The sequence below is a fragment of the Pteronotus mesoamericanus genome, unplaced genomic scaffold (assembly GCF_021234165.1).
Source record: "Pteronotus mesoamericanus isolate MK-2021 breed Mesoamerican mustached bat unplaced genomic scaffold, CSHL_Meso_final contig_94, whole genome shotgun sequence".
In the NCBI taxonomy this organism is placed as follows: domain Eukaryota; kingdom Metazoa; phylum Chordata; class Mammalia; order Chiroptera; family Mormoopidae; genus Pteronotus; species Pteronotus mesoamericanus.
This window is the reverse complement of record NW_026555285.1, coordinates 47995727-48008960: the sequence shown is the minus strand read 5'-3', so window position 1 is coordinate 48008960 and position 13234 is coordinate 47995727. Positions and strand designations below refer to the sequence as shown.

Genomic DNA, 13234 nt, shown 5'->3' with positions numbered 1-13234 from the left:
GCAGTCTCCCCTGCCCCCAGTCCCTCTCTGCCCCTTGTGGCCCCCTCCCAGGCACTGGCCCGAAGGGCGGCGTCTCCCAGGTCCTGCCGGGAACAGTGACGGTGTCTCCCAGCACAGCCCTCTCCAGCTGGCTGTCCAGGGCGGCCACTTTAAGGCACGTGACCCGCTGGCATATCGCTTTAGTCTTCCCTCTTGTTCTTTAACTACCTACATCAAACCTACCGGCTTCCCCTCCTGCCACTGCCCCCCGCCAGGGTCTCTGGGGCAATCTCTATGGCTTCTGGTGACAGCGAGGACACGCAGTAAAACAAACGTCGCGGGGGAGGGGACCGCCGCCCTCCAGGGCCCACTCGTGTCCACCCCCAACACATGCACTTCGCCGTGACTTTCTGGGAGGGCGCTGCATCGTTGTGGTCTTTGCCAGCTCCCTAAGAGGAAGGAGAGGGCGCAGGGACAGTGTTTTCCAAGTGAATGACTCTACTGTTCGAAGGTCCAGAGGACGGGAGCAGTTCGCTATCTCTGAGGAACTGAGACACTGTAGTGTAGCCGGTGGAAGTGAGGCTTGTCACGCAGTGAGAAACAGGGGAACCAGGGAAAGGGCAGGAGCGAATCTCAGGCTTTAGGGCGCTTAAGAGTCACCGGGGGCACTGGGTAAAACAGCGATTTTCCAGACCCTCCTCCCTAGAGATTCAGGGCCTGTAGGGCTGGTGCGACCAAGGGTTTTCCACAAACACCCTAGGAGATTCTGTGACCCACAGATGACCCTTTGGGAAGGACCGGTCCAGGCCAGCTCCTCTGTCCCCTGCCTGCACCTTGCAGCCATCTCAGGGGCCGGAAGAACGGCCGAGGTGCCGATGGCATTGACCCGGTGAGCTGGATCCAGCCAGGGCAGCTGGATACTGAAGATCCGCCGAGTGACTTCCGACGTGCGGTCCAAGTTGGGAGCGCTGCCCTGTAGCCTGGGGTGTTCTCCAAAGGGCAACAAAGGGGAATCGCCGTTTGGAAAGGGGAAAGGAAGGGACTTTCCAAAGGGAAACCTGCCTTCTCCGCAATTTAACCACTTTGTCACCACGCATGTGCACGTCGCAGGCTCCATCTTAGGAGCCAAAGCAAGGGAATCAGAACCTGGGACAGTTCTCAGCACTCCAGCTTCGGCCCCGCTCCGTGGCTCCGTCCTTCCCAGAGAGGAAAACAGAGGAGCCAGATCCACCAGACTTTTGTGCAAACGCTAAAGCTGCTCGCTTCTCCGTGAGTAAACACGAGAGACAACAAGCGGAGGGGGGAAAACGTTGATCAGTGATATGTCTGCGGAAGCTCCCCGGATTACGCAGCTCTAATGGCCGAGTGATTTTGAAAAGAAGCCTTGTAAGTTGGGCTGCACCTGAGCTCGTAATAAAACGCCATTAAGTGAATTGCCCTTCTCAGTGCGCACTGACCGCAAGCCCGAGCCGGACGTCCGAGCCAGGCCAGCCAACGGGGCGCTGGTGTTTGCCCTTGTCCTTGGGCCCCGCCCCTGAGAGAAAGGCAAAGCAGAGTCCTCCTCACAGCGCAGGTTATCCTCCTGGACACCATCTTAATAAAGGGCATAGCGTTAGGGCTCTTGAAGAAACACTTGTGCCCCTGGCTGGGTGGCTCAGTTGGTTGCAGTGGCATCCTGTACACAACTAGGTTATGGGTTCGATTCCCAGTCAGGGCACATACCTAGGTTGTGGTTTCAAGGCAGCCTGTTAATGTTTCTCTCTTAGGAAAAAAAAAATGAATAAATTGGAAGTTTTTTTTAAAATGACGCCCAGGTTTCTGTCTCACCCAGATGGGTGGAATCTCTGCTGATTTTCACAGCCAGATGTCGTGGAGGCTGCTGGTGACTGAACTGGTGCTCTGGGCTGGGGATCCCAGTGCAGGGCTGGGACCCCTCGCTCCTCAGGAGGGACCGCCACAGCGGAGATGGCCCTCCTGCTTCTCAGCGCCACATGCGGGCGTGGGGCCTGCCCCTTTCCTGTCTCTGTGTGGCTTCTTTCTATGCGCAATTACAGGAGTTCCGTTCAGCTAGTCTTCGGATGGTTTTCCAGGTTAATTGTCCTGTAGTTTGGTGGTCATGTTGATGTGGCCGTGGCAGGAGGCAGGCTCCATGTTCACCTACACGGCCATCTTGACCAGAACTCCCGGCTGACTCTTTATTGGTAAATTTAAAACACAAGAGTGGGGATTCAAGCCCAGGAAGAGAGAAAGCAAGTAGCGCAAATGGTCAGGTACTGAAATCAACCAAGATCTCTGAAACACTGCAGCCTCAGCCACGGCCTAGCTCTTCCCTTCATCCTGTGTCCGGCAGGGCACACCAGCCGATTTGAGGTCGTCTCGTTGAAATGATATCTTGTCTATCAAATCTTAAGTCAGGTACTGGCATTATAAAAAAGAAGAAAAAAATTCAGGGCTTACACCACATGGACCTTGATGTAGACAGCGGCAGTTAGGGAGGGCGATCCTCCTAAATAAACACGATACAAAGCCACCTGATCTATTCACTCCTCCAAAGGACTCCCCACAGCGTGGTATCCCCGACCGCTTAGGAGTGAGTCCGTCATTTCAGACCAAGAAAAATCTTTCTGGGTGAAGTTCCTGTAATCCTCCCTCCGGTCTCTCCTTCTCAGCCTTCCTTGCGTTAGCCACAGATTTGAGACTCTTAGCTTCTATGTCTTTATCTAAGTCAAAAATGGTGAAAAAGACAGAGGCAAAGAAAGCCCTTTACAGGAGGCACCCCCTCAGCGTGTCTTATCTGACCCATTAGCCAGCCCCCCCCCCAGCTCTCCTCTCCAACAGACCCAGCGCGGCCCCACGTCTGTGCCGTGTTTCTCTCCATTCATTCTCGTCCTCATCTTCCCGGAGAAGTTAAACATTTTCTAGAGAGTCTCGACCACGAACAGCGACTCTCATAATACTTTCCTTTTGCGAGTGGAAATGCAAGCGAACCTGATTGATTGCAGCAATGAGAGGAAACATGCCATTATATTTTAACCAGTGTGTAAAGAAGACTCTTGGGTAACCCGCTATCGGGGCCCTTTGCATCAGAGGATTTTGTTTTTTCTGCAACTCGCCGTGGGGATGAAGTTTCATAGCTTTGGAGTCCTTGTCGCCACCGTTGTCTTCTGTGCACAGCATGTCTTCACATTTCAGAGGTAACCTAGTGGACCCTGGAGGGCGGGGGGCCGTCCCCCACCACCTGATCCCCCCCTCCCTGCCAGGATCCGGTGCGGGCACTGGACTAGGGAGCAAATGCTACAGTTTGAAGGTCAGCTCTTTCGGAACCTTCCCAGGTTGCCCTGACAGATCACAGGTTTCAGCATGAGGACCTCACTAGTTGTAGGATCTTTTTTCTTATCTGGCCTTAGTTTTATCTTCGGAAGGTCCCTAGATGATACAGAGATTCAGTGTCTATGGAGACTTAAGAAAAAGAAACTTTTATAAAAAGTAATTATTTACACCCGAACACATCTAAAATATATTGACCATAGATGATTTATTTTCTTCTTATACATGAAACATAGGGGGAAAAAGAGGGTGAAGGTATTTAATAGAAGGTTGGGTTGTGTATGAGTATTCAGCACAGAAATGAAAGGAAGAAAAGTTGTGTTGTAAGAGTAGCTACATGAACATATCTCATTCTTATATTGCTTAACAGAGCGGTTTCTGGGATTTTCTACTATAAATTGCTTAGAACACAAATGAACACAGGCTCTAGAATATATAATATGTGGTGAAAATAGTTCATGGCTCTGTGTAATATTGTCACTGGTTCACCAACCAATGTTTAGGCTTTTCAAAATTGATACTGTCTCCTTTGGAATTATTTTTTCTTTGTTTTGCTTCTCTGAACAGCTAAGGGCTGTTCCACTGGGTCTGGGAAGCTTGGAGAAAGCAGTGGCCTGCACTGAGTGAGCCAGAAATGTCAAAACCCTCGGGGCAGGTGGTGCTAAAAGGGATAAAAAAATTCCCGGAGCAGGGTGTGCTGGAAGGCGAGGAAAGCCCGGGGCCGCTCTGCTCAACGGCACAGAACGCGGGGGTAGGGGGGGAGCCTTTCCGTAGTCCTGAGAAGCTTTCTAAGAGCATTTTTCCTGACTAAATACAATACGAGAGCGTTTTGTTTAAAAAGAAGTAATACAGAGAAGCGTAAAACTAGGGAGAAAAACACTAACATTTCACCACCCTGAGAAAACACCATTAACATTTCAGTGATTGTTCTTTTAGGCATTTCTCTATATATTCCTATACATCCACGTATAATTTTGCATCACTCCTATCAAACTACAGAGACTTTTCTTTTAAAAACAATCTTATTTGCTCCTCCCTCCCCTCGTCTACCCAATCCTTCAATCGCCATGTTTACGTGTTTATTCATAACTTTCCTTGTGCTTTTTACACATATAATTATCTTTGTCTTTCTGATTTATTTTTTTTACAAAAATGGGGTGAAATTTTATAGAGTTCTCCACTTGTTTCATGCTTCCCTCCCTTAATACATCATGTGAGTCTCCCCCAAGCTAACTGTTATAAGTCTGTCTCATTCTGTATAACGGCTAGAAGGCAATCGAAAATGTGGGAGCGCTACCAACATTCTGTTACTGATAGGCGCTCATATGGTTTCCAGCTATTGCTACTACGCATACTCCTGTGATAATTACCCCAGCATCTCCCCTTAAGCACCAGCTGAATAGTTAATGCTAAAACTGCACCGGAGAGCGACACAAAATTTCCTCCTTTCCTGATTCTGAGAGCCACTCTTTGCCTCTCCTGATAATCAAGTCTCCAAAGGCTTCTTTCCAGAATTTAAAATGTGTTGATCAGGCTTTCCAAAGCATAACCATCTTCTGCCCCGCTGCCAAAGCTATCCTTATAAACCGCGAGCCAAACGATGTCGTGTTCCTGACTCCTGATTGCCTACAAGACAAAGACCAAATTTCTCAGCATGCATTCCAAACCTTCTCTTGAAGAAGCCATGGAAGTTTCTAAGCCCATTTCTGTTTATCTACCCTTCATCCCACGCTTGGCAACGCTGACCGGCTGGCCACGTCCCCGGCAGCGCCCGTGTCCCCACCAGCAGTGACAGCAGAAGTTGTCCCTACCTCCTTGGTACTTCCAGCGCTCCTGCTATGTGTCATTCTTTTAGATAAAATGTTTGCAATATTTTTAGATTTATAGAAAAGTTGCAAAGATATTACAGAAAGCCTCTGGGTACTCTTTACCTGGATTCCCCGAACGTTAGCGTTTTATATTACCATGGCATATTGGTCAAACTTTTAAAAAAATCAACATTGAACATTCCTGTTAGCTTAACTCTGGACTTGATTGGAATCTCACCAATTTTTCCACGAATGTCCTTTTTTTCTGTTTCAGGATCCAATCCCAGATAAAACAGTGCATTAGTTGCTGATATTCAATTTATTAAGTGCATTTGTTTGTATATATAGTCCAGTTTTTTAGTTATTTCAGGCAGGAGAATAAACTTGGTCCCTATTTCTCCATCTTGACTGGACTCAAAGTCTGAGGTTAGTTTTAAATAAAACAAGAGCAAAACATTTTCTTTCTGATTAAAAAAAAAATCCTCATATTTCAAGAGCAATATTTATCCCAAAACATTTTTTAAAACCTCTTTAAGTTAAATAATGGGCCCCCCTCTCTGGCAAATGGCACTAATATAGCTTAATTTTAGCTTAAATAAAATAGTTACTTAAAGGTATACTAGAAACCTGAGAACACTTTGCTGTTAACAGATTCCACATATATCTGCAGTTTTTCACCTCACTGTTTCCACTCTCTCTTTATCCACACCTGCCTCACCGGCCAGAGAGCTGCAAGTATGAGAATATTTGCAAAGAAATCCTTTTCTTTCTGGTTAAGAGGTATGTGAAAATAATATGACTCATGTTTATCCACACTAATACCTTACCTTGGTTTGCAAGGATCGCTAAGCATCCCTCATGGCTCTAGTAAGCATTGCAAAGCAGAAAGGAACATGACAAAGCAAAGGTAGGGAAAAAACAAAACAAAACAAATTAAACCAAATGTTAAGTTAAAAAACTATTAATGTAATTTACTACATTCAAAGGCTAAGCCAGAAAACTCCTATACTCTTCTCATTAAAAACATATGATGACATCCACATTCATTTGATAAAAAAAAAAAACCTCAGAGAGTAAGAGGAAACCTCTTTAACCTGCTAAGAGGCACCTCCCAAAACCCTGCAACGAGCATTCTAACGGTGAAACTTTCGAAAGCTTTCCTTAAAAATTATGAATCACGCATTTTATTTCCACTTCTATGTAAGTCTGCACTGTGGGTCCTAGCCACTACAATAAGACAAGGAAAAAAAAAAAAGAAAACTTGGTAAGCACTAAAATGAAAGAATTAGAACTTAATAAGTGCATTTTTAATGACTGCTTGCAAAGAAAAAAACCCCAAAAATATCTACATTAAAATGGTCAAAATTACCAGGGATAGGAAATCAACAGCATTCTTATGCCTCAGCAAGAATTGAGTATTAAAAGTTACCATTTACAGAAGAAAAAAATATGCTAGAATAAACATAATAAAAATGTGTGACATCTTTATGGATAAAATTATAAAAGTTTTTTGAAGGCTGTTACAGAAGGCCTAAACGAAGAGACAAATCTACTGCATTTACTGATTTATCAGGATCTTGGGGTGCCAGTTCTTCCCAAGCGGTTGCTTTATATATAATTCAGTAAAATTCTAATCAAAATCCAAACTTTGTCACAGACCATGACAAGCTGGTTTTTAAAATGTATATGGAAAAGCAAAGGATGGATCGAACCAAGAGGATTTTATTTTATTTATTTTTATTTTATTTTAGAGAGAGGGGAAGGGAAGGGGAAAGAGAGGGAGAAAGAGAGGGAGAGAAACATCAATGTGTGGTTGCCTCTCAAGCGCCCCCTACTGGGGACCTGGCCCACAACCCAGGCACGTGCCGTAACTGGGAATCTAACCAGCTACCCTTTGCTTCGCAGGCAGGTGTTCAATCCACTGAGCCACACCAGCCAGGGCAGGGTTTTGGCGGCGGGGCCGGGGAGGGGGTTTTTGTTTTTGTTTTTTAATTAGGCAGGGGAGAGAGAGGAAGCAGGAGCTTGTCCCACAGGGTGTTAAGCTCGAATCCGAGGCTGTGGTCCCAAGACAGGAGACACAGCCGGAGGCCAGACCAGCACACCCCGGGAACGTGACCGAGAGCCAAGAGAGAGACCGCGCGCGCTAGCGAGGGCAGTCCTGGCTGTCGCCGTCACCCCCAGAGCCTGACCCGCCCCAGCAACGGTTTATCCCGCGTTCATTCCTCCGACCGAAGAAGGTCACGGGGCTCTCTCCCCGGCGCTCTCGTGCTCTTGCAGATCCAGGCCGCTCCGCGGTGCAGCGCCGTACCTTGGAGCGCTTTGCTTCTAGCGACGGGGTGGGAGGCGGGCACAGACCGCGTGACGCCGCCCCCTGCTCTAAGCTGCGGCGGCGCCGCGCTCCCCCGCACGCGCGCTCCCCCTGCCGAGCACTCGGGCGCCGGGTGGCAGCGCGAGCACCGACGAGGCTGGGAAGCGCCGCTTTCCTGCGCCCTGGAAGGGAAACGGTGTGATGAACCCGCGCTGTCCCTGTAAAAAAGAACGGAAACTTACCTAAGGCAGGACTGGCGTAGCTGATCCCGGGGGAAAGTGTTAGTGAGTGATAAATGACGCTAAGAATAAAAAAGAACTAAATGCCTTCTTTATACTGCACTCAAACCAGTAATTTTCAAATGGATTAAAAACTTAAATGAGAAAGACAAAAGAAACATAGAATATGACCCAGGAATTAAGAAAGAGTCCTCAACACACACACAAAAAAACACAAACCCAGAAGGAAATGGTGGCTAAAAGCATATCATAGAGGGAAATGACAAACGGGTAGGCAATATTTTCAATACAGGTAACTGAAAAAAGATTAGTATCTGCCTGTAGGAAGAAATCATGCTAGCCAATGGCCACAACACAAATCATCGCATGGAAATAACGATGCTCCATTAGTAAGTCAGCTATAGGAAACCTTTTCCACTACTGTTGAGAATCCAAGGGGGTGCAAAAAGGTTGAGAAATATTTCGACACTGTCTCATGAAATTAAAATCGTGCGTACCCGGAAGAAGTAGCAATTCCACGTGTCGATAACTTCTTGCAAATGTGAACGATGACTAGATTCTTCAGCACAAACGGTAATCCTGAAATGACAATGTTGAGTGAGAAAACAAAATCCAGAAGAAGATATATTGTATACCATTTTAAGACTCCACACATACAAGAACTCATACGTGTGTTTAAGAACCCATTCTATAAAGAAAAGCAAGGGAATGAGCAAAGGGAAAACGGAGGGTAGAGGACCCCTAGGGATGGGGCAGGGGAGTGGAGGTGGGGCAGGGAGCGGGGGTGGGGAACTTGAAACCAATAAAGTTGAATCTCTTAAGTGGGGTAAAGGCTTCCCACCCATTGATTTTACTATGTAACAAGCTAATGTTAGCGTAAATATTCCCTGTGTACCAAATATTTAATTTTTAGAATCAACACACACATGATAAGAAAAAAGTGAATGCTCTGCAAGCCGACTCCCCCTTCAAGAGAGCTGTTGACGTGGCAACTACTTGGGACCAGAAAGAATGAGCGAGTATATGTTCCGTTTAACGCAACACTGAGTCAGTAGCAAGGCCCCCTTTCCTTTTAACATTTTAAGCTTGTTTCCTTTTAATAATTATCTCAAAACCCCTCCCAGTATAATTTATCTCATTTTGAACTCACATAACATCAAAATCCTCTTTTATTTTTCCCCAGCAGCCAGGTTTTATCTGCTCTTCCTAAAACCTCTACGCAAGTGCAAATTCTGCAGAATCTTACTACAACATATGAGGTAATTTCCCCCTCGTTTACTGGTATATCGATTTTGTGCGAGTATTATATGGGCCGTATTGTCTCCTCTACGTTGTCTAGCTTACACAGAGCTGATTTAACCCCCCATTCTTATAGCCGTCTTCCTCTTCCTGTAGCACATGGTTTTGCTAGTTTCCAAAACCAGACCTTCTTCCTTTGTGCTGCTAGTTTCTCAGCCAACCTCGGGCTGAAGGCCTGTGCATACTTCCGAAGAGCTACGACCACAGAAGCCCAATAGGACTTTGCTTACGAAACAGTGGTTTTTAACCAAGAGGTCAACATCAAAACCATAAGAGAAAATATTAAAATTGCCTGGGACCCATCTCCCCAGAAGGTGTGTGTGGACAACGGATGAGAGTTACAAAGTGTCAAGGTAGAAAATTGATGGCTCCGTGTTTGTCACTTAGACCAGATTTAAGATTCGGTTAACCGGGGGAGGTGGTGGTGAAGGATAAAGGGGAAGGGGCACCCTCTGCCAGGATGCACCTGACGCCTGACACCTGTGCAGAAAGGGAGGCTGTGCGTGAAGAAGAACCTCTAGACTCAAGGGCGGTTCCCGTGAAGAGTTGGCGGGACCCGTGGCGGGCCACCTGTAAGAGGAAGCTCCCCTCTAGAGGAACTGGACCTGCATTAAGACGCCGGCGGTGTCGGATCTGGCCGCGGCAGCTCTGGGGCAGCAGGGCCTCGGCCTCCGGTGCAACAAGGGCAGGAACCGCTGGGAAGGTCAGGGAACTCTGCGCCTCCCAGCGGAGGAGATGAGCGGTGCACTTTCACAGCCAACACATCATGGGCAGCGGACGTGCCACCAGAGGGCGCACCGGAGACTGAGAATTCAGTTCTGGGTCCGCCGCTCCTAAGTGTGTGCTTTTAGACAACTTAGCTATCAGACCTAATTTCTTCATCTGAACAGTGAAAAATGATGACACTTGCCTGCTCTGTATCAAACTGTTACTGCAATGATCAAAGGAAATGAGTGTGGAAGTGCTTGGAAAAAAGGGCAGTAAAGTAGGAAAAAATGTAAATAACAGCAGAAGGCATTGTCCCAAGTCCGTAATGAGATTAAAGAATAGGAACAAGGACGCAATGATAACATCAAGAATATGGAGTTTTTAATGAAATAAAATCACCACTTAATCGACTTTCTAGACAAAATTTCATTTCTCTTCTAAACATCTGACATAGACCTCCAGTTTTAGACCGCTGGGCCATGAACATATTCACCCGTTCACTCATTCGCTGTTGCATCAAGTATTTATTGAGCACCTACTATGTGCCAGGCTCTCTTCAGCAACTGAAGTCACAGAGAAGAATAAAACCAGCTCCCCCCAAAATAAATGTTTCTAATGCCATGTGTGTGAATGAGGACCGGTGGCCAGCAAGTACCCTTCCGTTTCCCTTATACACGCTTTTATGGCTTAGCTACAGCTGAGACTGATATGAACAACTGGTTTTATTTTATCAATGTTTCCCCTTGAAACTGCAGATTGTTCTCTGGAAGCCAGTGACAGCAGAGTTTATCACGAAAGACAAAGAAGCCCATTTGTTTGTGAATGCCTCTGATGTGACCAATGTGAAAGCCCATTTACATGAGAGCAGAATTCAGTTCAGGTAGGCATCATTCCATGTGTATTCGTTCCAGAGCTATGATCAGCACCGATGGCGCATTTGACCAGCAGGTGGCGTAATTGCTTCCTGGAGAAATAAATGCATGACACATGGCAACGTGGGCTGGTCATAAAACCCAAGGGGCTGCCTCTGTGACCTTGAACAGGTGGTTTAACCTCTCGTGGCTTCACTCCCTTTTCTCAGAATGACTGTTAGACTCAGGGGTCTGTGCCGTTTCTTATAGCTCCTCCTAATCCCTTCCTTCTCCGAGTTCCTCTGCTCTTACCCAGACCTGCGGGGCAAAGTTGTCATTCACTTTAGTAACCATTGCGGAACCTCTCGAAAAAGCAGCTGGTAAAGAGGGTTTTGCTTCCCTCACAAGGTCAGCGAACACTTCTGAGTGTCTGGCTCTAGGTGGAACTGTATCCAAGGCAGTTCCTGCTCAGGGTACCCACCCCCTTCCCCTTGGTGTTTCCTGCCCAATATCTGCCCTCTGTAGCCAGGGGCCAAAGGCCAGGTCCTTTTGTAGCCCTTGCGCTCCCTGTAATGCTGGAGCAGGTGTGGACTGCATATAGACTGGGTGCTGAGCCTTTATATACAGTGTATCATTTCATCCTCACTGTACCCTGGGAGGTAAATGCTCTCCTCAGGATACAGGGGGAAAAAGTTTTCAAACTTACAAATGCATTTCTCAAGGTTGTCAGCTGGAACAGGGCAGGAGCTGAACTCCAGCCTTTCTGCTGCCCAAGCCCCAGCTTTTATCTAGTGGCCTAAATAAAAGAAAAGAAACCTTATTAAATGATAGCTGCCTTTCAACCTGTTCATGTCAGGCAATGAAAGGGCTTCATTCGGTTATAGCGTTTGCCTCGTCGGCAGCGTGGCACTTCTCAAGAGACATTAACGAAGACCACTCTCCCATGCCTCCCCTTGTTCTGTGCCTCTGTTTCACGAGAGGTTTGATCCTCTTTAGTTGTGCAGAACATCTGGGAATGAAAAACAAGAAGAGGAGAATGTCTCTTCTTCTCCTGGGTTTTTAGCTGAAAATAAAATAAAGCAGTGTAACTTCAAATTGAACAAAATTGTCCACTAACCTGTAGGTGCACATAAAAGATGCTAATGAAGTACAGTCGAGAAATGTTGATAATTGTAGGGAAACGGTGACTTTTTTTTTTTTGTAACGTGTAGGAATCACTTTCTCTCCCCTGCCCACAGGGCCTCTGCCAAGGTGGGGGGTGAATTTCAGCTTCCCACGGTGGTAGGTGGGTGGTAGGTGGGGTTATATTCAGCTTGAAGAACTTTTAGGTTTCTTAGTGATTTTTTTCCCTCCTGCACACCTATTGTGGCTGCAAAGGGCCACGTGGGAACATCAGAGCCCTTTCAGGAGACCAGCTCACCCTCTCTCTCTTCATCTAGGGTCCTGACGGAAGACGTGGAAGATCTCATCCGCCAGCAGACTACCAACGACACCTTCAGGCCCCGGGCCCCGTACTCGTATTATGAAAACTACCACTCCCTCAGTGAAGTAAGCCATCCGACTTCTCTCCAAAACTGCTAGGTTCATTTAGCCAGCGTTTCCATTTCAATGATGGGAAGTCATTCAAGTATCACAGTCTGCGGAGGGACGAGGGTAAACAGCGGCATGTACGGTGGTAGTTCATCCTTTCGTAGATACCTGCCCGGGAAGACGGCATCATGGTGGGGAAGCTGCTTCTACGCGGCTGTTTGTCCACAGCGAAGGGCATCCCTTGCTGCTAAGAGCAAGCCGCTCGCTCAGGAACAGCAGGGAATATGCATAGGGCCTTTTTATTGAAACTGCCACACAAAAAATTAACAGTCCGATGCATCATGTCTCTGTGGGCTATAACCCTCGTTCGACTCTTCTTGAATAGTTGCCATGCAGTGAATTAAATAAAGACGTTTATTCACTTATATTTAGTACTCTATAAATAAGTCCCCTATAGTCCCCTCAGGAGGGATGTAGTAAATGAGTAAGAATAAGAATGTCCGTGTTTCAGTCTTACAGAAATTGATTTTTTTTCTTTCGGTACTTACAGCTTCCAATTTTTCTAGAAGGAACCTGAGGGAGATGTTCAGTTGACGTCAGGAAGCTCTCACATAACACCCTAAGCGCCGTTCCTCACATTTGTTAGCGGAAAGGGCAAATCCCTTGGACACCATCCTTTTCTACATACTATACTCCGAGGACTAACATTCTGTAGTACCTTTTATTCTTTCATAGGGGTAGGCGGCCACATTGCTTACTATAGGTATTTTTTTTAATCATCTTTGGGTAGGTGCCCAGAAACTATTAAAGATCATATCCATGTTTTCAAGACATCAAAGACTTAAATACCAAAAAATCAATTTTCTATTTAATCTTCAAAAGCATCTGTCCCCTTTCGGTTAGTTAACCCAGAGCGCAGTCTGCTTCTAGCATCAACGTGCCTGGCTGATCGGCAGGGATCTTCCAAGGGCAGTCCCGCCCTCATCTCTCCTCCCTGGCCTCTGTTTTACCTTGACCACCTCCCTCCAGCCTCTGGAGCCAGCCCTGCAGACGCAAACTTGGTGCCCAGGGTTGGGAGGTAAGGTAGATGTCAGCGAATATGCTGCTGCTGCGTTGAGATCAGTGGGAAAGGAGGATGCCTCAAACGGAAGTGTATTTTTAAAAATACATCCAAGGCCCCCTCCC

The 13234-nt window shown here is 46.7% G+C and overlaps 1 protein-coding gene across 1 annotated transcript in view; it reads left to right on the top strand.

Moving 5' to 3' along the window:
* Window positions 1-2986: 2986 nt before the first annotated feature.
* The window catches only part of CPB2 (carboxypeptidase B2), a 31030-nt gene continuing 20782 nt past the window's right edge, over window positions 2987-13234 (top strand). Inside the window, exons 1-4 of the mRNA XM_054586528.1 lie at window positions 2987-3173; window positions 8845-8920; window positions 10424-10548; window positions 11959-12067. Coding sequence (XP_054442503.1) covers window positions 3100-3173; window positions 8845-8920; window positions 10424-10548; window positions 11959-12067 — 384 coding nt within the window. The 5' untranslated portion in view covers window positions 2987-3099. The remainder of the gene's footprint in view (window positions 3174-8844; window positions 8921-10423; window positions 10549-11958; window positions 12068-13234) is intronic.